Source organism: Macaca nemestrina, chromosome 7 (genome assembly GCF_043159975.1).
Source record: "Macaca nemestrina isolate mMacNem1 chromosome 7, mMacNem.hap1, whole genome shotgun sequence".
NCBI classification, from domain to species: domain Eukaryota; kingdom Metazoa; phylum Chordata; class Mammalia; order Primates; family Cercopithecidae; genus Macaca; species Macaca nemestrina.
Window position 1 is genome coordinate 153,928,331 of NC_092131.1, and position 25,215 is coordinate 153,953,545.

The 25,215-nt window shown below is 35.9% G+C and overlaps 1 protein-coding gene and 1 long non-coding RNA gene across 7 annotated transcripts; one reads left to right on the plus strand and one right to left on the minus strand.

Annotated features, from left to right (window-relative positions):
• On the minus strand, positions 1-25,122 carry LOC105490815 (cortexin 2). Of its 6 annotated transcripts, none has more exons than XM_071066900.1 (3): positions 9,842-9,952; positions 9,251-9,551; positions 1-430 (listed from the first exon to the last, which is right to left on the minus strand). In XM_071066900.1, exon 3 carries the CDS (start codon positions 371-373, stop codon positions 128-130), a length of 246 nt encoding a protein of 81 aa, XP_070923001.1. In that variant the 5' UTR covers positions 374-430; positions 9,251-9,551; positions 9,842-9,952; the 3' UTR covers positions 1-127. The 6 variants fall into 6 exon arrangements, with proteins under 6 accessions (XP_070923001.1, XP_070923000.1, XP_070923002.1 ...); XM_071066899.1 differs by having other exon boundaries at positions 9,769-9,847; XM_071066898.1 differs by lacking the exon at positions 1-430 and adding an exon at positions 24,910-25,122 and having other exon boundaries at positions 9,842-9,954.
• On the plus strand, positions 9,948-23,673 carry LOC139355441 (uncharacterized). The gene is made up of 6 exons (XR_011606074.1): positions 9,948-10,052; positions 10,636-10,764; positions 12,184-12,379; positions 18,579-18,615; positions 19,600-19,678; positions 23,177-23,673. It is a non-coding gene; the product is annotated as an uncharacterized lncRNA (long non-coding RNA).
• Positions 25,123-25,215: the final 93 nt, after the last annotated feature.

The window sequence follows — 25,215 nt, forward strand, 5'->3', positions numbered from 1 at the left end:
TTAGTCACAGATGTTTATTGAATTCACTGAACAAAATGAGCCTCTCTCCCACACACTCAAGGTAATTACAATTGTATCCAGAATGTGTCCCAATGGCGCAACCATAAAAACCATATAGCTGGAACTCTCACGCGAGCGCATATTCAAATGTCCCTTTATCAAACTCTTCAACTTCATCTTCCCATGTAGAGGAAGGCATGCTACTATATGGGTCTAGCAGGATTTTGAAGCATCTGATAATAAGAAGTCCCAAGAAGATACACAAAATCCCAACAAAAGCAAAGCCAGTTTTTTGCTCCAGAGTCAATGAGAAAGCTGATACTTCGTTGACACTCATCTTAGCTGAAGAGTTGCCACAGTAGGTACTACTCATTATTCACTGGCACATTGTTGTGGCTCTTCACAATTCCTTCTGGAATCAACTCTTCGCCTAGGTGCAAAATTGGACTCAGTTTAGTTTTACCCTTGTATGGTATTGGGTAGGTTGTTGCTTATTAAAATCTGACATTTTTCAAACCTTCTTGACTTAACTCACAAAAGATGTTTGAAAACATCATCAGATACAGATCAGAATCAAATTAGCATTGGAGGTGCTATTTCTAACTGTTGTCATTGAAGAATTACCTTTGTGGACACATAAGACTGTGCCTACATACTCTAAATAAATCAAGTATGAAGGTGAGTATTCAAATTATCAGCCCTAAAATCTTTTGATTCATTGCTAGACAGTTGGATAGCTGCTTCTTTGATCTGAATTGTCATCTAATTTTCACCTCATATTTGCACGCGTAGGTAGATAATATAAATAATCATAGCATGTAAGTTGCTCAAGCTGTTTAAAGTCCATACTTCAAGGTCTATTCCAGTGCCATTTTGACTGGTATAGATTCTGATCCTTTTAAACAGATATAATGACTTATTTCTTTTTCACCCCCTTAGGTTTCTTATGTATGTATTTACATTTTTTTTCTTCACTACCATTGGATACACTAAGTGTCAATTTCTTAAAGAGAGGAATTATGTTTTTAAAATTACATGAATGCAGGCAGTGCCCAACAGAGCAGCTTGCAAGTAATAAGCAGCAGTGGCTATGGCCATTAGCCACCTCCCCACCATCTCCATTAGCTTTCAGAACACCCTAAGTAAACATAAAATCCAAGTTAAACAGCATGCTTTCTCTGCAAATTCAACTTCAAGACAAGCTCCCCAGTCGCCCTCCCAACGAGATTTCTACTCCTAAGTCCCTGTTGTGCTGAGATTCTAAAACTAACACTAACGCATTCAGAAAGTATATGTTGAACTGAAACAAAACAGATTTTTTCCCATTTGATGTCTTAAGGTAGTTAAGTGAATTAATTACAAATAAAGATAAATTTAATTAATCAAATAATTACTAATGTGCAGCCACCTTTTTTGAGAGGACTGTCACCAAATAGCTTTTTATCCAATAACTGCAAATAATAGACTGTTGGTATTTTCTTTTTTATTGTTGTTTTTTCTGATAATTTTTAAGAATTATATTTATTAAAATTACTGACCCTTGAGATTTGTTTGCTCCTAATTTTCAGGAAACAACTGAGACAGAATGAAGGATGGAAGGTAAGGAATGAAAAAAGAGAGTAATAAAAGCAGGCCTTGTAGCTTTCAAAGTTATTCTGCAAATGATACACCAACTAATATCCATCAATATTTTGTTTTATAATGATTTAGATTACAAAAAAGCTCTATCCTCAAACCTTAAGTGGCAGAAATATTCAATAGTTATGGCTTATGTTCATTGTTTGATTTTTTGTTTAGTAAAGGGAAAAATATTGTTCAAACCCCTGTTGAGTTTCTTTCCACTAAGTCGTTTTTTGTCCTAATCAATATAGTATAGTGAAAAGACTTTAGTTTTTTAAATATAGGGACACTTATTGGCTGAGAATGATCTTCTGGAAGATTGAGTTCTTGTTGTGGTATTTATCCTGTAAAAGGCACAGAAGATTGAATTGAATCTCTAATGACTCTGAGACTTAACTGGAACTTCTTTTGCTGACTAAATGTCTAATTTTCTTGCTTTTGTCAATTAAAAGTCATTTGTTAAGATCCATACACTCACTGGATCATTTATTTAATGGATGGAGAAACTAAATAGCAGGATGTTTCTGTATGGAGATGCTGGACCAAGGAGATGATTCAGCCAACTAACTTGTCCATTTATTATTTTTACTAGAGCATAACCTTGCTGGGCTACACCATGTGGATATTTCAGGGGATATGTGGGTAAGATGAGGCAATAAAAGTGGTTTATTGATGGACAATGGTTTCCCAATAGATTCCCTTCAATGAAGGACTTGTTGCCCAGCAGCAAGGAATGTTGCCAGCGAACAGTCTTCAGCTGTCAGTCCCTTTCACCATTTGCCTTGGTTGCAGAGAGCTGCTTCACCCAAAGTCATGGCCCTTCCCCGGGGAGGCCATACTCAATAATTGATTATATAATAGTATAAAGGCGTGGCCATCTTGTATCAAAGGGAGACAACTCTAAAATCTATTTTAGCTTCAGAGTTCTATATGGGGTCAGCGGAGACTGTCATTGGGTCCATAGCACAGTTCAACTTCTGGCCACTCCTGTTTAAGTCCCCACTTTTCCATGGCTGCTGGAGCCCAAGGACAGTCCTCAATAAAAATTCAGCAAACTAACCTCTGTCTCAGAGTCTGGCTTCTGGAAAACCCCACCTTTAACAATTGACATCACAAAAGTTAAAGCACCTGGGCAGTTTTAATGATCTGTTCATTTTTCAATTAGTTCTTTTTGTTATCGTCTAGCAGCAGCCTAAACTGATTATAGTTATGATGTTAGCTAAATTTATTTAGGTGTTTTGAAAATGCATAATGTAGACACAGACACAGTATCATAGCTGATCGTTGAAGGAGTTAAGTCTGTTGGCTCTTAACCAGTGATTAATCCACTACACTCTTATTTTTCTTAAAACCTACTAACCAACCAAACAAACCAACAAAAAGAGGCATTGTTTTAGAGGCAGCAATAAAACATTCTTGTCATTTGTTACTATTAGTTTAAAACAAGGCATCTTCCTAGTTAGAACAAAATCTTTTTATACTTTAGAATATAATATGTCCATCATACACCAAATAATACTTTGTTCCTAGAGCTTTAGATGATATGTAAATTAATGAGTTATTTATTGTTTTTAAAGGGAAAATAATTACTTCTCACATAATGATCACAGTTCCCAGCACACTATAGGTATTCAATAAATATTTCAATTGAATTAAACTAAATATATTGAAGAATATATTTTTTGAGGAATAAAGTCCTTCAAATAAAGTTTTGTACAATACTCTAGTTTTTAGATATCCAAAAAACATGAAAATACATTTAGTTAAAATGAAAAAGAAAATTTTTATTTGATTTCAAAAATTGGATTTGAAAGTATGTATAAAAACTCAGTAGCTCTTTCAGAATTCAGTGTTTTTGTTCTTTTCTATCAAATTTCCTTAACATTCTTAGACTCACATCATTTTTAGAATTTAAAGGTGGAGAAAACAGATCTTTCCTTGGGAGATCCTTTTGGGGTCTTGGGAGACCTTGGGAGTTTCCTTTTGTTTTCTAAGGAAAGATATATGGCCATCATATATTCTGGCATTAGTTTGTGCCAGGAAGTACAGGGTTAAATTTTGCATTCCACTATAGTGACATTGGTTAGCTTAAGATTTCTGGTGTAATTACTCCTTCTTCGTCTGTCCCTGCCCTCTACATTACTTGACTGTTACCCTTAGCTAAGAAGGTATTGTAAGATACTTCAAAGGCTTTTGGAATCAGGTAAAGGCATAAAGAATGAATAGATATGCAGAGTCACTGTTAATGAATAAACAAAGTCACCATTTTTATACTACCGTGGAGGAATAGATGGATGGCTGTTTCATGGCTTTGAACATAATTTATAAGCACTGTGTCTCTATTATTGGTACAAATATAGGAGCAATGCAGTATAACTAGGGAAAATGCTGAGAAGTGACCAAAAACCTCAGAATGCTGTTAAGAAATCTAAAGAGCTAAGTGAACTTAAGGTGATATATAATACTATTTTAATTTATTAATTAACCAAATGTATATTGAGTATCTGTTAGATGCCAGTACTTTTCTTGGTACTAGAGTACAGTGGTGAACTAGATAACAATGTGCACCTGCCAAACTGAGGGTTATATCCAGTGGTGAAGTCAGACACAATTATTTAAAAATATCTCTCTCTATATATCCACATCTATATATTAGACCAGGTACTTATAGTCATAAAGGCTATGAAAGAAAGCAAAGCACATTAAGTGGAAAGAGAACGATGGTGGATAAGTGGCACTTCTTTAGTTAAAGAGGTCAGCAAAGGCTTCCCTAAGAAGACAATATTTGCCCTGAATGATGTCTAGAAGGGAACCATGGAAATATTTGGAGGAATAGATTTGAAATTTGTGGAAACAGCCTTTACAAAGGCTTTGAGGTAGAAGGGTTTCACATACAATATGCTCAGATCAAGAGATAGACCAGTAAAAGATTAAGCCCTTTATTTGCACAAGATGGTTTAATGTTATCAAATAACAAAAAAAGGCCGAACTACTTAATCTACTTCTGTCTTTTTAACCAATATAGAATGGGTTTTAGAAATGACACACACACACAAACAATCAAACAATGTAAGCAGACAATACTTTAGTAGAATAATGTTTAGCCACATTAAATGAGTTAAAAAATCTCATGATCAGATAATTTATAACTTGGAGCTATACTTTCAAGACTTTTGAGAAATTACAGACCATGAAAGAGCTGCCAGAGGTAAGGATGTGGACAAATGTCTCAATTTTCAAGAGGAGTAAGGGGGAATTGTAAAAATTATATATTGGCACCTTGGAATAGGTCTTTGTTGCAAACCCATAATTAATTATTTAACAAGCAATTTGTCAATATTTAAGAAGTCATTAAAAGTTAACATGAGTTTAATAGGTAATGCCAATGCACTTCCTTTTCAAAAGTTTACTACTAATATGATGAATCAGGGAAATAGCATGGACATGGTTTAGTTATTTTGGCAATGCATTTAACAGTCTCCCATGATATCTTTGTGGGGAAGACATGAGATATGCCTGGATACTAGTGTTTTTATGCAGATTCATAGATCTGAACTACCCTAATAAATATCAGGTTCTGTAATCATGGACGTGGGTCTCCAGTGTGATATTACAAAGGTTTCACTTTATCTACACATACTTTTCAGTGTTTTTGAACAGTGACTAAGTTGAAGATATTGAAGTGAAGCTTATTACATTTGACAAGGCTTGGCTGAAATATGACAGTACATGGAATAAAGACTCAAAACAATTCTGATGCCTAGAATTCTGGGTTGAAGCTAGAACATAAAATTTAATAGAAACACTTCTAAAGCCCTTTGTTTAAGTGGGAGGGAAGGAGATGCACCAATTCCAAACAGGGGAGATAATGACTTGGCAGTTCATGTAAAATAAATCTGTAAGCTGCAATTAATCGAGTTAGCCTGAGCCAAAGATATGAGGTGGTGGCTTATAAAAGCAAATGTCTTAAATTGAATGGGAGTGCAAATGATAGAAAGTAATAACATTATTATAATGTGTCAGGCCACATATAAAGTAACACCGCATATATTCACTATACTTTCACTGAAAAATGTTTATTGGGTTGCTAGTATGCTCTAGTAGACATGGACTCCTCTACTCAAAAAGATTCCAGCTAGTAAGGGAGAAGAGCCATGTACACACAAGGAAAAAAAACAACAATGTAGGCTTCTACAAAAGCAATAAAAAAGGAAGAGGAAACAAACTTGTATTTAAAATCTACTCTGTATCAAATACTGCTTTACATATATTATTTTATTTAATTCCCACAACACCCACATAATGTTGATATTATTATCTTCAACATCTTGGTGAAAAAAAAAAAGAAGATCCAAAAAGGATAAACAAGTTTAGATGAAATCAAGATTTCACCCATTGAGGGATCAGGAAAGTTTTTCTTGCAAGAGATTGTATTTGAACTGAATCTTGAGAGACAATTATTCAGATCTGTGAAGAAGAAAAGAGCATGGCAATAAATATGAAGGCAAAAAGTACTGGATTTATTCACAGCACAGTGAGCAATTTGGTACAGGCAAGGGGGAGTATGGGAAACAAAGCATTGGAAAAGTAGATTGGAGCCAAATTGTGAAATATTTTGACTGTCAGGCTAAGAGTTTGAAATTTATTTGCTTAAAGGCTGAGTGGCTTGATGATGAGACTGAAATAGACATAATTTTGAGGGAGAGAGCATCATGGGAAAGAAATAGTTCAGGTGAGAAGCAATGAGGGTCTACACTAGGGAGTAGATGTGTGAAAGAGGGTAGACGTTGGAAAATATTTAGAAAAATATGAGGGATAGGATTTGGAAAGTAGTGGGCCCATGGAGAGAGAGGCATCAAAGAGGACTCTACACTGTTAAGCTCTGACAAGTGTAAATATAGTGTTTTTATTAATCAAAACAAAGAAAATAAGAGCAAAGTATAGACTTAGAAAGTAAATGACGAGTTTATTTCTGGACTTGGTGAATTTGTGGTACTCATGTGTGATGCATAGTAGGCACTCAATTGTCAGCTTTCAATAAATTAATCCAGATCATTTTGTCTAGCATAAAATTTTTGATGGGGAGAATATTTTAAGGTATTGTTGTTGAATAAGGTTTGTGTAGAAGACTCTATCCAGGATGGAGAGAGCCCAGTATATAGAAATATTTGCAGATCAAAACTTAAAAAGAATAGAATTGTTGAGCTTTGTCTAGGAAGGGGAAGACCAAGGAGGACAATAGGTAGACTCAAATATTTGAAATATTATCTTGTAGAAAGCCAGAAGGACTTGTTCTAGATTGATCCAGAGAGCAATTTTACTGTAATTCCATTAAAGTCTATTTTCTGTTACCACAAAGGATTAAAGATGGAAGAAGCCTAGCAAGGAGCTTCAAGGAATGCCTCTCCTACAAGGAGGATCTCCTACTGGAGTTATATAAGATGAATCATGAGTAAATCTGTAGCAGAAAATTCACCTATAATAAAGGAGGCTATGGTTTCTAGAAGGAGGAATTAGCAAACAGTGTCAAATTCTACAGTGGTGATGGAAACTAAGCACTGAAAAACTGGGTCTTATGGTTGGCATTCAGAATTATTGCATCATTATAAAAATTTAGTTGAGAGTCTAGGAGGGACACTAAATTGAATTGGATTTAGAAGTGAGGGGTAATGAGAAAATGGAGTCAGGTGGTAAATAAACTTGACAGAAAGTAAGTTTTAGTTGGTACAGAAGGTTAAATCATAAGATGAATCACTTTCAATAACGAAGACATGACTGCATATTCAGTTTTTAAAGGAAGAGCTACGTAAATTTACCTGGGTTCAAAGAAGTGTAAAATTTCCATTTTTAACCAAAAAAAATGGGTTGAGAAAGAACAAATGTTTTATTAATATCTTAAAAGGGAAAACGGGCTTTTATATTTATCATAAAAGTATACTTCATACTAAAGATGAAAACAAAATACAGGTCAAGGAGAGCAACTGAAAAAGTAATATTCAAAGGCTGATTAAAAAGTCTGCCTATTGCTGTAGGCTGTGCCTACACAAGCAAATAGAAGTAAAAAGTTAAGCAATTGCCTAACAATGTGTTCAGCAAATAGATGGTTTTGGTAATTTAAACCATATATGTAGCAGTTGAAATACCAGTATTTCAGGCCTAAATTTTTCAAACAATTGCCCAAACTTTCCATTTTACTTGCTCCATGAAATGAACAACTTGTCTCATTTCAACACCAAATCAAAAGTTTTTGAGAATATACTGTTGAGTGTGCCAAGTCTTCTGCTTTTCTATTGATATAGAGCGTAATATGATATAAAATATTGTTAATAACAGAATATTGTTAAAAACAAAAGTCTCCAGTTATAAAACTGATTCATTCACAATTACTAAGGTATTCAAAATGCTCAACTGTTATAGATAAAATATGCATTTTCACTTTCTCTAATTGCTGGAAGAGCTCTTCACAACAGACACTGTAATGCCTAGCCCTGGAGAAGCATCATCTTAATATCCTGTTTACTGGGGAATAGAAAAAGAAAGAAATCTGAGAAAATTTAGATTAATTTACAAACCATATATTTTTAAAAATCCATGTAAAAATAGTTTAAAAAAATGAATTTTCAAAAATAAGTAGAATGTAAAATTGGGTAGTGGTAAAAATTATTTGAAATATATTACACCACAAAACTGGGTAAAATCAACAATGCAGTTTAAATATCAGGATCAATATATATAATGATTAAAATATTTAAGTATCTTTTAACACTACTGCTGCAAATGATAAAATACTGTCTTGAGCCATATTCACTGGAATAAATGGTTAGGTACTTTGGCAATGAGTAACTTGGTTGAAATTACTTCACGGCAATTCTCAGGCACTAAGATTTCTAAGTACTGATGAGTCATGAGATTGGGCCAAGGGTGTTCCTGTAGATTATCAAATAGCCCAAATCTCATGAAGTTGCTTTGTAATTAGCAGCTAGTAAGTAAAAAACAAAGTCTTACTATGATCAGTACTTACAAACCATATCACTGTAAGTAGTTAAGCAAAGATGATAGTATTTTTATACCTGATATGCAGCCTTTCATATTCATGAATATTGTTAGTGATGTTTATTTCTTCTGTGAAATAACCTTACTAGAGATATAAAAATACACCTTTCAGATAAAATCATTTAATCATGCAACAATGCACAATTACAGAAACCAATGTTAAAAAGTGTGTACCCATTAAAGAAAGATCCTCTTGTGCTTTATTTTAATCAACAGGTTTTTCCTCTTGTTTATTTCTCTAGTAATGGTATTCCAAACAATAAACCTGAAATAGTAACTATTAGAGTGGAATATGATGTTCTACGTAGAAAGTATTTTAGCACTGGTCATTAGATATAATAATCTCTACTGCTAATGATGACATTCATAATTTCATGAAATAAGACATATAAGAAAATCCAAGGTTAAAAAATAATGAACCATTCCATAAATATACACACTCCACACAAAATATAAATGTTATTATATCCCAGTAAAAGAGAGAAAAGAAGCATTATTGAAACCACATCTGCACAGAGGTAGTTAATCATTAAGAATCGAATGTGTTGGAATCAAAGGAAAACCTTAAATTACTAACCTAGATGTCTTCATCATGGTGAAATGCATAAATTTCAGGGCTTTCCAGAGGTCCCAAACCTTAGGATCTGCCAGAATCCACCCCCAAACCCTCAGATTTCAACCTTAAGAGAATTTCTCTCTTAAGATAATCTTTGGATGGCTCAAGGACTCTGACACTCAATCCTTCCAACGCACTGAGAAACCTGGTCTGAAAATTCTCCAAATATCTCATTAAAGAAACCTAGAGCATCATCATCATTCTGCGTTGTTTGTTTCCAGGTCTCTTTCTACGTACTAAACCGAAGAAGCATGGAAACTTCCTGCAAAACATTATGGGAGAAGCATCAGCAATCTGCACGTACACAACACTTTTCCCCCGCCTGGCAGCCGCATCAGCAGTAGCGCTAGCATTACGGGTGCTGTTTTCCCTTTAGAATTTGAACTTATCAGACCTGCTGGCTCCCCACCCCACCCCCCCACCCCCCGCTCTTTTGCTTCAGAAATACAAGAGAATGAGGACATATTTCTCAAATCGACCTGCATTTGGAACGCTGTCAGTTAATGCGGAGGGAAGGGGGAGAAAGTTACTTCGCAGACAGCGATGTCTCACCTTCCATGCTTGTTGCCATGGAGATGAAGTCCAGCCAGTAGACTTAAGTGTTGGCACGTTTGTCTGCGTTCCCGGATCGGTTCAGTAACAATGTAGAAGGCGTGTTCTGGAACCTGCGTGGAGTCACAGGACCCTGGTTAGCGCTTTCCTGGCCTAGAAGTGTAAATGTCTGTGTCTGTCGGTGAGACAGAGGACGTGGGCGCCCGCCGAAGTACGTGTGCGCGCGCGCGTGTTTGCAGGAAAACGTGCATGGATTTCTTCGGTGTGGCAGTGTGTAAATATTTCCGCTCGCATGTGTCTGTGACAGCGTCTGTGTGTGTATGTGAGACTGAAAGGAGGTGGGAGATGAGGAGGGAAAGGGAATCGGCTCCAGCAGCAACAGGCTCTATCTATTCCTCAGTTCTGCTAAAAGAAAGAGAGAGGAAGAAAAAAAATAGACGCTCCTTTTTTTCCCTCATAACACACCCTGAAGGTTAGCAATCAGATTTCATCACTATCTTTGTTTAGTAAGGCAATGGGGGTTTAATTGATTTACTGCTGAAATCCTTGTTTTGCTCTCCTTGCTGCATTCCTGGCTGTGCCGCGGGCATTTTGCTGTGCTTTGGTGACAGCCGTTTCAGTAGAACAGTAGGCACTAAATTCTTACATGTTTCTTCTTATCCGGTAAGGAAAATTCAGGAGTGAAAGGTGTATTGGTTTAACCGGAGACTGAGTGTGTCGTTTGGAGTTCGTTTGCCCTACTCTTTCCCTTCTCCCTTCCACACAAACACAACTGAATCTCCTTCCGTTGCTAGGAGAAGGCGCCTAGGCGCTGTCCGTAGTGCTGAAATGGTGCGTGTTGAGACCCGGCTCCCAAACACAAGCTAGAAGACAACAAAATAGCAGCCAGAAAACGCTCTGATAAAGCCCTAGATAGCCGCCAGGTACGTTTTCTAAACAGTGTTGAATATGAAGATTCTAAACCTAACCGACATTGAAAGCAAGGCAAAGCAAAGCAACGCAAAACAAAACAAAACAAAAAACAAACAACAGAAACCTTGCTCTTTATCCTTATTTTAGGGGTCTGGTCGTTTCAACAAACTCAGTTATAGGGTTCCCAATTCTATTTATGTTTTGCTACTCTATCCAGAACCTTCAAGTTGTAAGCACTTGTAGATCCCCTACAACCTTAATTATTCACCTTATAACTACTGGACTGTGAGTGGTTGGGGGAAATGTAGATACAGAATTAGGACATTCATCTAAAGAAAATAAGTTGAAAACATAATGTAAGTGTAACTAGATTCAATAACAAAGTGAAGACAAACTTTATGATTATTTAGAGTGTTTACTGATTTAGGAAACGTAATGGTCTTACAAAAAAATGGGCAATGTATAACTGGGAGTTCATAGAAGACCACATTTTTTAAAAGTTGTTTTTCGATTTGAAACTATTAAGATGTCCTAAAATGTAGGTGAACTAACTGCCCCCTATGAAAGAGTGAAAGACATATCTTCTTCTAGGGACATTTCCATGGCCATGGTTTTATTGACTCTTTTTAAGCTTGCCAAGGGCCACATTCTTTATTAGCACTCTGGGCTAGAACAGTGCTTCTTGAAATATAACATGCATATGAATCTCCAACGACCTTGCTAAAATGCAGACTCTGATTCAGTAGGTGTGGGGTTGGGTCTCAGATTGTGCTTTTCTGACAATTTCCTAGGTGATGCCAGAGATTACTAGTTTTGAGACCAATTAAAGTAGCAAGATGCAGCTGGGAGTGGTGGCTCATGCCTGTAATCCCAGCACTTTGGGAGGCCAAGGTGGGAGGATCACCTGAGGTCAGAAGTTTGAGACCAGCATGGCCAACATGGTGAAACCCTGTCTCTACTGAAAATACAAAAATTAGCTGGGTGTGGTGGTGGGTGCCTGTAATCCCAGCTACTCAGGAGACTGAAGCAGGAGAATCGCTTGAACTCAGGAGGCGGACATTGCAGGGAGCTGAGATCGTGCCACTGCACTCCAGCCTGGGAAACAGAGTGAGACATTGTATCAAAATAAATAAATAAAAGTAGCACAATGCTAGAGATATTGTATTCTGGCAATGCAGTCAGTCATAGATTGTGGGAAAGGAGATCATTTTATTCCATCTATTATTCTATGTATGCTTCCAAAGTGTTACAAAAATAATTTATTCAAAATTAGCTCAGAGACTAATCATGTAAACATTTTGTCTGTACAATATTAACAATTTTTTATGAATTTGATTCCTTTGATTTTGATTTTGACATTGTCTGGACTACTGGTACAGTTGACTCTGTATTTCCATACTATGATCTACAATCCTTCATTCTCTTTGCAGGCCCAGCTCAAGGGAGCATAACTAAATTACATGATTCTGCTGAGGATGTATGAGCCCCACTCCAATAATTTATTATCATGGTTGGAAACTGTGACTTATCATTTTATGACTTGAAATATGGCTCCATAGTGAATGCCCATGAAGCTGATTTTTAAAATCTGGATATTACGGATCTAATTCTCACCTAATTTAAAAGGTAGAATAGGGTTCTTGTTTCATAGATCATTTGTATGAATGTTGATTTGTTATGTCATTGACTTCATACACACATGCTTACATTTTGAAGGTTGCTAGTGTTTCCCATTAACGCTTCTGAATTGATGCCAAAGGAAAGCATTGACTATAAATTAGGTTCCTTGGTATTAGTTGGTGCATGACCCTGACCCTTTTCAAGCTATAGGAAAGATAATTATGCTCTCAAAAGTCTGCAAAATGGCTTATTCAGGAAAGCATAATGGATTAAAAATCCATTAGGTTCCACTTTCTTTGCTAGATGCTGAGATACAAAGATAAATGAGATTTGGTCTCTGCCCTTGAGGAGATACATGGCAAAATAATACGGCAAGTTCTACAAAGTTCTATACAAACACAGATTAATATGCTATTCATATTTTATTAGCCATTGCCAAAGAAGGGATGAAGAATTGCAAAAAGGTAAAACACAGAATAATTGTACTTCAGGTCCTTGCCAATATCTGCTGCCCAACTTTTCCAAAAATTTGCTGAAAGACATGAAATATACGAATGCCTTTCTAAAGCACATGTGGATAACCTATACTTCTGGAGCATCTGTGATTTATTTTCAGAACAATCCAAGTTATTAGAAGGTAAATATGTGGGTGGCATTGTTTATAACTTCCCCAAACAGAATTGCCTTTACTATGCTTTGACATTATGCTCTCAGCTTATATACAGTAATTCTATATGAAAAAGCTCCCAGCTTACACAATCTGCTCTATATCTACTACAGAGTTGTTACTAAAATCTTGGTCAACATATAACTTACTATTTCTTATATAAAGATGCCTAATGGATTTAGATTTCATAGACATATCCCCAAAAGCATTTCTTTCAATACCAGTTTAATGAATTGAACTTTCATACATCTCCTCCTCACTTAAATCAACCCAGGGTAAAGTGGTATGTTCTGTTCTTATATACAGTGAAAATGACATAACTAATTAAAGTTAGCATTTATTTTAGTTACCAGGGATGTCAGAGTCAAATTAACAGCTGAAAATAAGTAACTAGGTAAGACCTTAAGGCTTTTATATCTCTTCTTTTTTTTTCTTTTAATCACCTTAACTACTGCAATTTTGATTTCTCAGGTAATGATAATATTATTTTCTTTTAGTTATCTGTTTTAATGTGTGATCTCATGTAAATGTCCTCATAAAATCAGATGTGGAGTAAACAAATAAATAAATAAAGTAAATTTCTCTACTTTTTGATTATTGGGTGAGTATATATGGTTGTTTTATAAATTTATTTTAAATAGGATACTAACATACAGAAAAATGTGTCATCTAATTAGCTATGAAGATAAAAATCTAAACTATAATGAGGAAATATTAAAATGTCAAGATGACAGAAGAATTTTTTCAGTTTATATAATTATAGATCAGCTTAATTTCAAACCACTTTGTTACCCTGTTGCTATTTTTATACTCTAAATAGTGTCCCTTATATGACTAAGACTTTTTGTTATCTCAGAGATTGGAAGTGTTAATTGTCCACCTTGTTAGAAGACATGGTAACCATAGGAATTTAGAAAGCATGATAGCCCCACTCTAATGAATATATTCTAGAATAAGATTGTCACAAAGCAACTGAAAACAAGAATTTCCTCTGATAACTGAGCTCAGGATTCTTTTCAGAGGAAAATTTAGCTTGCATAAATTTTTGCCATCCTGGCTCTAGTTGACTTCTTGCTGTCAACTGTTGCAAAGTGAGATCACCTTTACCTCTTTAACCTATTAGGCCAACATGTTACTTTCAACTTTTCAGGAAAATCTACTTTTTGTTTGGCTGAGATTTGATTACTATTCCTTAACTAAAATATTTTAATGTGGCTGTGCTTTTTAATTTGAATATTGCTATTGATTCAAACATTGGATAGCATATCTTTCAAATGTGAAATTTTAAAACATGTATTAAATACAAATATAAATTAGTTTTGGTATAACCATTTTTTAAGATAATCCAATGCTTTTTTGGCTTTAGATGATGTTAGGTAATTAGCTATATTCAAAAGTCAACTCTTTATTTTTCAAAAAATGAATTCCTGTGTATTTGAATGCTATTTTTATCTACCCATGTCTTTTTTGTCTACATACACAGTTTTAATCATTGTTTTGAGGGGAGGAATAAGAATGATTTTGAAATTTCACTAAGAAATATATGCCTTCTTCCTAAAAATACATATATACAGATGTTTTGCTCACAGCTCAGGTATTCATGGATCTCTGGAAGTTCATTTTTATAATCCCAAGGTAATCCAAAGAGCCTACCGAAAAATCTGCTGTAAATGAATGGTACATGATCTCATTCCCTTTTTTACAACTAAGTATTGAATGGCTTAAACTCCTACTTTTTTTTTTTTTTTTTTTTTTTTGAGATGGAGTCTCCCTCTGTCGCCCGGGCTGGAGTGCAGTGGCTCGATCTCTGCTCACTGCAACCTCCGCCTCCTGGATTCAAGTGATTCTCCTGCCTCAGCCTCCTAAGTAACTGAGATTACAAGCACATGCCACTGCTCCTGGTTAATTTTTTTTTTTTTTTTGGTATTTCAGGGTTTTGGCATGTTGGTCAGGCTGGTCTTGAACTCCTGACCTCGTGATCTGCCCACCTTGGCCTCCCAAAATGCTGGGATCACAGGCGTGAGCCACTGCGCCCGGCCAACTCCTACATATTTTAAAGCTACCCCATTAGCTTTCTATTTTTTTCCCCCTTGGAAATCTTTCTTTAGGTCATTTTTACCATCTGATATCTCAAAAGTAAGCCAAGGCTGAATGTGCTGAAATAGGATTAGTGAGTACAGTAATAGGATAATTAGATTTGATTAGAAAATGACTGTGTGGGATTTTGTCAACAGTGAAGGAATGATCTAAGTATGTGGACTCCTAAGTGAACTGAGCATGATGACACTTTAGTGTAGTTAATGATCTAATGCTGGTCTGGTTGATGAGTCCCATTGAAAATGAGATGCTATGTTTTCTGGTAAACTTTTCTGCAAAGAAAAATGTACTAAATGTTTCAGTTCCGAGTGATCTATTTAAATGAAGTTTCATTTAATTGCTTTTAGTTTTACTGCCCATAAGCCTTCAATTGTTTCATTTAAAGTGTACTTTAAGCCCTCTACTATATTTACTGTTGAATCTAATGAGTATGAGAGGGTACCTTGGGTACAATCTCCACGAATGTGTGAGCCATAACTACGGTATAATGTATAGAGATTAGCTTAAGTTATTTTGTTCTGCTAAAGATAGAGAAACAAGAGCAGTTTTCTTTTCTATCATAATGTATGCTTCTGTAATAGGACTCAGTTAAAAATAATTGGCAAATAGGAATGTCAATGGAATGTGGAAATCAATTGTTTTATACATGATTTGCACTAATACATTAATGTTTTGATTACGAAGTAAAAGCAGTTGCACTCTAAGTCCACTAACACAGCTGAAGGTAGTAAGCTGTGGAGGAAAGTAGTCCTATATACAACACCCATTCACTCCTCCTTTTTCCTCTTGGCTTAATTTGACCACATGCTCGGTCTTGAAAATGCTTATTGCACAATTCTTCCTGATCATTGTGCATTTGTCCTTGTTTTTGTAACTCAACCTTTGTTTTATTTATCCCATCATTCTTTCTTAACTCAAACAAATTTGTGAAGTTCTAAATATATTGAAATATAAATCGTAACTTTTATTTTTAATTGTGCTAGCATTTTCTTAGCTTTGTAAATGTTTTTGCAGTGCTATGGTTGTGATGTTATGTAAGTTTTACACTTTTTTCTCCAACATAAAATTTTCCCTAAATCTTGCCAGTTACTTTTGTTATTGAATAGACTTAATTTTTTTAGAGCAGTTTCAGGATTACAGAAAAGTCAGAAAGTACAGAAAGTTCTTGTATATCTCCCACCCCTTTTCTCACAGTTTCATTTGTTATTAACATCTTACATTAGTGTGATACATTTGTTAACAATTGATAAAACAATTTTGTTACATTATTATTAATTAAGTCCACAGTTTACACTAGAGTTCATTCTTTGTGTTGGTCAGTTCTATGATTTTTGAAGAGTCTATAATGTCATATGTTCACCATTATATTTTCAAGCAGAATAGTTTCACATTTCTAAATATCCTCTATTTATCCCTTCCTCTTCCCCTCATAAACCCCTGGAATCCATTGATCTGAAAACTGTCTTGTAGTTTTCTCTTTTCCAGAATGTATGTATAGAGTCATATAGACTCTGTTGCCCTTTCAAACTGGCTTCTTTCATTTAACAACATGCATGTAAGCTTCCTTCATGACTTTTAAATGAAGAATGCATGTTCTTTCATTTAACAACATGCATGTAAGCTTCCTTCATGGCTTGATAGCTCATTTATTTTTTATTGTTCAATAATATTTCATTGTATAGATATACCACAGTTTATTTATCTATACACCTGTTGAAAGATATCTTGGTTACTTCCAATTTTTGGCAATTATGAATAAAGATACTATAAACATTTGTGTGCAGGCTTTTGTGTGGACATAAGTTTTCGATTCGTTTCAGCAAATAACTAAGAGCATGATTGTTGGATTGTATGGTAAGACTGTATTTAGCTGTGTAAGAAATTGCCATACTGTCTTCCAAAGTGGCTGCACCATTTTGTATTTCCACCAGTAATGAATAAGAGTTCCTGTGGCTCCATACCTCTTCAGCATCTAGTGTTGTCAGTGTTTTGGATTTTAGCCATTCCAATAATATACAGTGGTTTCTCATTATCGTCCCAATTTTGAACTCCCAGGACATCTGATGTTAATGATAATTTCATATGCTTATTTTTCACTTGCATATCTTCTTTGTTACGTGTCTGTTCAGATTTTTCCACTCTTTAATTGGGTTGCTTGTGCTCTTATTGTTGAGTTTTAAGAGTTCTTTATATATTTTGGATATAAGTTCTTTATTAGATATGTGTTTTGCAAAGATTTTACTCTAGTCTGTGACTTATCTTTCAATTTTCTTAAGTTGTCAGTTATTTTTAATGTATGATTTTATAGAATGTGAGTTATTTTCCTTTTTCAGGGTTCTGTGTATTGTTAAAGAATAAACACTTGCATACTTGGTATCAGATTTCTAAAACTAGGCTAGCCAAATAAAAGCCACACCTCTCATTTTAAGCAAAGCTAAACTGAAGGAATGTTTATCTGGTGAGATGCGAAGACACTTTAGGTAACTATAGGAGACAATCAGAAAGAACTAAGGAGGGGCCTTCTTTTTCAATACTACCTAAAAGTCAATATAAAATAAATTGAAGTTAGTGACTATTATCTAAAACAGTACTTACAAATATGAAGATTTTTGAGGAGAAAATATAAGCCTAATGTTCTGAGGACTGATGAATTGTAATAATGTTTTAGTCTACAGTAGTTCTACAGTAGTTCTTATGTGACTGTCCCCAGGACTTTAGACAGTGCTCAAAGCAAAGGCACTTGGGAAGAATAAGGTTTGATTTTTCAGAAATGTTGTTGATACTAGTTTCCAGAAATATTCAGAGTTCTGATGCAGAAATCTGGTTTGATGCACATGGACACTTACGCAAGCCTACATTTGCTGTGTGACATTGGGACTGTCAGAGCATCTAGACTGACAGTATTACCATGCAGTCTCTTTAGTAGCCTGAATGATATTGCAAGGAACTCACAATTGAGATTTGTTAATGGAGTCAAGAGAATAAGAGAAGTCACAAGTATGTTTACATTATCTTATTTAGAAGTTCAGGCATTTTTAAATCTAACACACACAATGAATGAATGGATTCTTAAAACAAAACAAAATGGAGACCAGGTTTGAGAATCCTCTGAGCAGACAAAACCAGTTAGGCCATGGAAGAGTAACTTAGGTTATTTCTTGTAAATACCTCTGACAATTCAAAGTAAAACTTAAGTTGTTTTCCAGAAATGGTATAAGATGATGATTTTTAAACCAATCTGTTGTCTGAAAATCTCCACGGTAATGACAAATCACCGTAAAAGTTAAAACTTCATTTTTGCTTTATAAGCCAGCCTATAATGCCATGCCTCTGAGCTTCCACTTACCATTTTCGGTTTGAGATCTCTCAGTTTGTAAGTTGTTGTTTCCTATGTTTAATTTACACATTTTAAAACATTTAATCTGATTTTATTTTTTACAGCACGACTGCACACATAGGATAACTGCCTCCTTTATACGTGAGTACCTCAGAAAGCATGCCAAATGGTTTAGAAACTGTGCCAAATATTACCTATTGACACTCAGCATCGTTTTTGCCCTTCTAAGTTCTCTCTCCTATGAGACATTTCTTAAATTCTGTTGCTAATAGTATTCCAACCTAAATTCTACCAAGGAGAGGCACTGTTACAAAATTTGCAAGGAGGAAGGGAAAGAGAAGCCATCAACTTCAGTAGTGGCTGCAGGTAACTTTGTGGGTATAGCAAATGGCAGATGGGATGTTAAGTCAGCAGATTCTGGACACAAGGAAGTCTTGAGACTTATCTTGTTGTTACAGGTCAGAGGGATCATTGGCCATGGTTCCTTGTGACTCATGCTCTTCCTAATATTTCAAACTGCAGTAATAGCTCCTGGACCTTTGCCCTCTCAGCCTTACTAATTGCTATATAAGCCTCTAAGACTTTGTGCATTAAATCCTTTCCTAGAGGAAACATCTATAGAGCTTGACTGAATGAAAAGCTTTCTTTTCCTGACTGATAAAAATAGCTAGAAATGAAAATCAGGGAAATATATCTTGTTTATATACATACTGCATTTTGCATATACACACATATATATTCTGCATGTTTAAACAGTTTGTGAATTGAAATATGACATGAAATCACTTCAATCTACCATTTTGCAATACACCATGAAAAAATATCACATTAGTATACTACTGAAAAATCATAGCTTTCAACAAACTAGGCTCATAAGCAGCCATCAGGAATGGTGTGACCCTTGAGGAAAAGGGCTGTAATCCAAAAACAATTTTTGGATTCTGTTTAGTTTCATTAAATGGAGGACCACAGACAGAAAAGCAGTGGCAATGCCTAAAGGCAATGGAGGTAATTTTTCACCCTAAACACGAAGAAGTTTGGATGTGGGTAGTCCAGGGCTTGTCCAGTGACTTTATGAGGCCATCAATGTTTTAGTTTCCTGTCTTTCTCACCTGTCTTCCTTAGCTCGTGGCATTTGTATTCACACATGTTGACTCTTGGTTTCAAGATGGATACTTCACCCTTTAGCCTCACAAGAAGGCAGGTAGGCAAAGAGCTTATTAGGAAAGTAAAAACCCTCTGAAAATCCCTGTTGCACTACTCCTTATAACTAATTCGATAGAACTGTGCCTATCGTCACTCCCGGTATTTCAGGTGGGCATACTGCTACCCTAAACAAAATCGTGGTTCTACTAGTAAATTAAAAAGGGAGAATGAAAATCATATTAAAAAACAGCTTTCAGTGCTCTACAGCATAAAGCAAAAGAGAAAACAAAAGCCAATATAAATGATGTCTTCAGAAAAACACTTTTAAAGTAGTGTTTTTGTAACCACATGTAGAAAAACTATTGAAGGCAATAAGTCATTTAAATTAAAAACAGTCATCAGGATTGTGTTCAGCTGTGTTTAATAGAAAGCGACCAAATAGCAGCAATTGATCAGGATAGAAATGTATTTCTTCCTCTTGAAAATGAGTCTAGGGGTAGGAATGTCACGGTTGTTATTGTGGCTTAATGGTCATCAGAGATCTGAATTTCACGTATCTGTTCCACCATTCTTAGCAGTTAGCTTCCAATTCATGGTCTAGGAGGGTTGTTGTTGTTTACAGACATCATTGCTCCATTTCAAGTTAGCAGCAGGAAGAGGCAGTAGAGGACAAAAGGGCCATTCTTCCGGCTAAGTCAGTTCCTTCTAAGGAAACTTCTGTATGGTCCTTACAACATTTCTGTTTATATCTTATTGGCCAGAACATAGTCACATGGGTGCATGTAGCTGCAAGTGAGGCTAGAAAATGTGGGCTTTCAGTACTATTCACAGCTACCATAAATAAAAATTTTCTATCGCCAAATAAGAAGAGGAAGATAGATTATGTCAGTTATCTCTGTCATCATCATTTATAGGATTATCTTCAAATATGCAAGACAGCATGTGGACTGAACCTTATAATTCATCACTCTAAGAATTTGATTTTCTCTTCCAAATGTTGTAATTGAAAATTAAGAATGATGTGCCTAAAAAGGGCAATTATTTAAATTGAAGACAATTTCTGATATGAAACAATCATTTCATTAATACCGAGTTAGGGCTGCATGTGGTGGCTTATGACTGTAATCCCAGAACTTTGGGAGGCCAAGGTGGGTGGATCACCTGAGGTCAGGAGTTCAAGACCAGCCTGGCCAACATGGTGAAACCCTGTCTCTACTAAAAATATAAAAACTAGCCGGGTGCTGTAGTGTGCACCTGTCATCCCAGCTACTCAGGAGGCTGAGGGAGGAGAATCACTTGAACCCGGGAGGCGGAGGTTGCAGTGAGCTGAGATCGTGCCACTGCACTCCAGCCTGGGCAACAGACTGAGACTCCATCTTAAAAAAAATTGAATTAAGATACTAAACTGAGGATATTTAAAAACATTGCCATATAATATCCATGGCTTTGGATAGAGTAAGCTCAATTCATGGCATCATTAAACAGGAGGGAGTGGCTATGCCTATAGGAAGGAATGTAGGGCAGAGCTCCTGAGAATTTGCTCTTCTGATCTATCTTTTGATAGAGTTACTGGAGTGAGATTGAGGAAAACTCAGGGTGATTTAAGTTAAGAAATTAGAAAATGGTTAAAAATTGAGACTCAAAGATCTGGGAATTACGTAGGTCTTCAGTCTTCAAAGAAAAAATATGCCCCAATATTGCTTACAAAAATCAAAAGTAATTCTGTCATTAGACAATTACCCTAGGATTGTAAAGTTGAAAAATAAAACAATTATCTAAGGAAGTCTACCAAAACCCTTGATATTATCTGAATTATTTGAATAATTGAGGTAAAAGTGGAGTTTCTGCCTGGATTATTCAGATATTTGTCTTAATTCTAAACTTCACTTAGCTAGCTGGTAGAGACCTTTCTATAGGATGTATTTTTGGAATGCTAAATGCTAAAAAAAAATGGACTCCTAAAGTAAGCAGAGCTGTGGTGTAATGAGGGTGTATGGGGGGTGACAGAGAGATAGGGAGGGAGAGAGAGAGAAAGGAGGAGGAAAAGAGAAAGAGAATGGTAAGTAGTTAATTGTCAGAAAAAGATTAAACTTTACTTTGTATTCGATAGTAACCAATGTCCACATTTTCATCACAGGATGAACTTTTTATAAAAAGGGAAATACATATGTAGATTTCAGATATAACCCACAGTATTTTAAAAAGTTATGAATTTCTTTTTAAGCTTTAAAGAAATAACTTTTTACTTTGTAAAGTTTAGAAACTTCACGCCTTCAAATCCAGCAATTTAATTTATATAGTGAAGCAAATTGACTTAAAAATTATACTATACTTTTTGTTTTACTTCATATTGTTGGTCTTTGCCTTTTAATTCTTAAAGACAAAATAAATTTAAAAAAAAAGAAGAATGCCACTCCATTCTCTTCTTCATTGGTAACAGAACCCTGGGCAGTAAGCCCAGCCCACAAATTACTTGCCAACCTTCCCCACAGCTGAGTGTGTCATGTGACTAAGTTCTCGCCTATAAGTGGAAGTGTTGTGTGAGACTTCTGGATAGGCCCTTCTTTTCCAGACTCCTTCTGACCTACAGTGCAGACAAGTTTCCTTGATCTCCAGCAGCCATCTTGGGTCATAGGGCAACCTTAAGAATGGAAGCCTTACACTAGGATGGTGAAAGATTAAGGTAGCAGGAACCTGACTCCATGATGACTGTGAAGCTACTATATATCCTCTGGGATGCTCCTTCTGCATTTATTTTACTTAAGAGAGTAAAAATGTATATCGTGCTTAAGACACTATTATTTCTAGTTATTGTTACTAGCAGATGAACACAATTCCTAAGTGATACATATATTAAGGCATTAATTGAAAATATTTTGTGATTTCTAGGATTAAATGTCTAGATATGTGTAATAGCTTTCCCCTACCCCCACCATGTACACACACATAAACATGCATTCTAATTTGTAAGAAAGAAAACTAAGTGATTATTTGAAGTACCAGTAATATATTTTGTGCAATTGCACAGAATAATGCTTTTGCAATGTGAATCATGTGAAAATAAGAATTTGAGCATTACTTAAGAATTTTTCAAGGTACCTACATGCACTAAAAAATAGATAGATAAATAAATAAATAAAAAATAAAACCAAGGCCAGGCGCTGTGGCTCACGCCTGTGATCCCAGCACTTTGGGAGGTCGAGGCAGGCAGATCACAAGGTCAGGATATCAAGACCATCCTGGCTAACACGGTGAAACCTCATCTCTACTAAAAATACAAAAAATTAGTCGGGCATAGTGGCGGGTGCCTGTAGTCCCAGCTACTAGGGAGGCTGAGGCAGGAGAATGGCGTGAACTTGGGAGGCAGAGCTTGCAGTGAGCCAAGACAGTGCCACTACACTCCAGCCTGGGCGACAGAGCGAGACTCCCTCTCAAAAAAACAAAACAAAACAAAAAAAAGAAAACAAAATAGTAGAGAGGAAGACAGGAAAATACAGAAATGGGATTCAGCAACAGAACATTAATAGTTTTCTTCTTTATCTTTTGCAATTAACAGCAAGAAAGGAAGGAAAGATCAATCTATCGAGCAGTCAGATGGAATGGTAAAGATTAATCATTCTCCTCCCTTCAGAAGTTGCCTTAATTCCTTGTCTTTTAAGATCCAGCTCTTTTATGAGGCCCTCACCAATTACAATTCCCTCAGTAGGAATTAACCTCTGCTCTTTATCAGGACTAGGGCTAAGTTCAGCGGGTGAGGCGTTTGTCTTGGGTACAAAATTTAAAACTCAGTAATCAAGATAAATATTTTAATGGAATATTTTCATTGGCAAACTAAGGCATGTGGGCCAGTCTCCTGTTTTTGTAAATAATGTTTTAATGATACTTTGCTTTTATTTGTATTATAGCACTCAAATAGTACTTTTTATATTAGTCCTCTCCCAACAGGGCTGTACTCATTTTTGTATTCCTCATGTACCTACTACTCTGTTTGAAGCATAAAGGCCTCTTAAGAAAACCTTGCATTGAGTTGATTAAAGGATTTTTGCAAGAATATATAGTACTAGTGATGGTGGGGTTCAATTTTCATCACCAAGTTCAACTATAGCAAAAGAATAACAGAATGATGACTATTTTGAAAGTACTTATAATTTAGTGGGAAAAATCACTTGGCTTGTCTTTGACTAAAACCCTGCTAAGCTTAGGGAGATAGAGAATTGTGATATTACATTATGTTCATATAGCATAAAGTGCTTTCTCTTAATCCTCACCTCAATCCTATAAGGTCGGTATTGCTATCCTTATTTATTGTAGAGAGACTGAGAAATGAGGTGACTTGCCCAGGGAGTTATGGGCAAAAAGAGGCAGAGCTGGGGTTTTAACCCATATTTTGTCTATCACAATTGAATGCCCTTTCTGCGATTATAAATCTTATGTCTCAGAGTTGAATGACAATTTATACAGCAACTACAATAGCATTCTCATCATTAAAATGTTCTGATTGTGTGTGTGTGTGTGTGTGTGTGTGAGAGATGAAGTAGCTGAACTTGGTATTTTTCGGTAGAGGGTAGGAAACTACACATTGAAAAGCCGAAGATGAAATTATGTTATTTGAGTATTACTTTCTAACTATAACTTTACCACCGATGTGTGTATGATATTCTGCAAAGTAAGTAAACTGTACATGTTTGCTTCTTTATGGAAGAAAAAAAAAAACATTTGGGAAGGCTTTTAAACTTTTCAGCTGAAAAAGGTTATGTCAATGTGAAATATTATAGTACTCAAGAGTTAGGAATTGATTAAATTTAACGGGTTTCCTTTTCATACTTAGGGGGAAAAATCTACGACTATATTTTAAAACTCCATATGGCAATTAAATTTGAGAGTGTAGAACTATTTCACATAGAATTTCCATCAATATACAATAAACAATCAAAACCTCAAATATCTGTTATTAGCCCATCTAGTAGACGATATTTTATAATTATAGATTCCCCACATTGATTGATGTCCAGAGAAAAACTGCAGTCTTCTCTTACTAAGCTGATAGCTGAGTTCCTGGGAAATCCTCACCCCTAAGAACAAATACTTCTCAAAGAAATTCAAAGTCATTCATTTTGGTGAATCGCAATCAGTCATCAATAACTCTTTATGGAATGTCCGAAGGGTGCCTAGGCATTGAAATGGCAAGAGACTTATATTTGCTTCATTCAAAGGATTTCTAAAGGGAGTCTGAGGACTTGCAAGAAGTCTGTAAAGATGCTTAGTGGTGTGTTCTTTAACTGTCCCTACCTGGAATGAATTGAACAGTCTGGGTGTTAGGGCTTTGGTGTCTAATCCCGCTTTGCAAGCGAAGACTCCACTGGTGCCAAGCGACAGGCGGGCTGGTGGGCAGACATGGCACCACCACCGGGGGCTTTCAGGACTGGTGCAGCCCTCCCAGGCAGGTGTAGGGTCGACTGCAGCAACAGCGGCCCTGACCCCCGCTCCCATGGCTCCCCTCCCCCCCGCACTCCCACCCCCCGCACCCGGCACACACCATCTCCCAGTCGCCCAGGCTCGACCGGTTCTCGCGAGATCCGGGTTACTGAGCGCTCG

Coding starts and splice junctions, on each gene's coding strand:
- LOC105490815 (XM_071066898.1), bottom strand. CDS start 25,110: ATGGGAGCGGGGGTCAGGGCCGCTGTTGCTGCAGTCGACCCTACACCT. Junction 9,955..24,909: donor GACTGTTCAATTCATTCCAG/GTAGGGACAGTT, acceptor GACTCCACGCAG/GTTCCAGAACACGCCTTCTA. Junction 9,552..9,841: donor CATGGCAACAAGCATGGAAG/GTGAGACATCGC, acceptor AATGTTTTGCAG/GAAGTTTCCATGCTTCTTCG.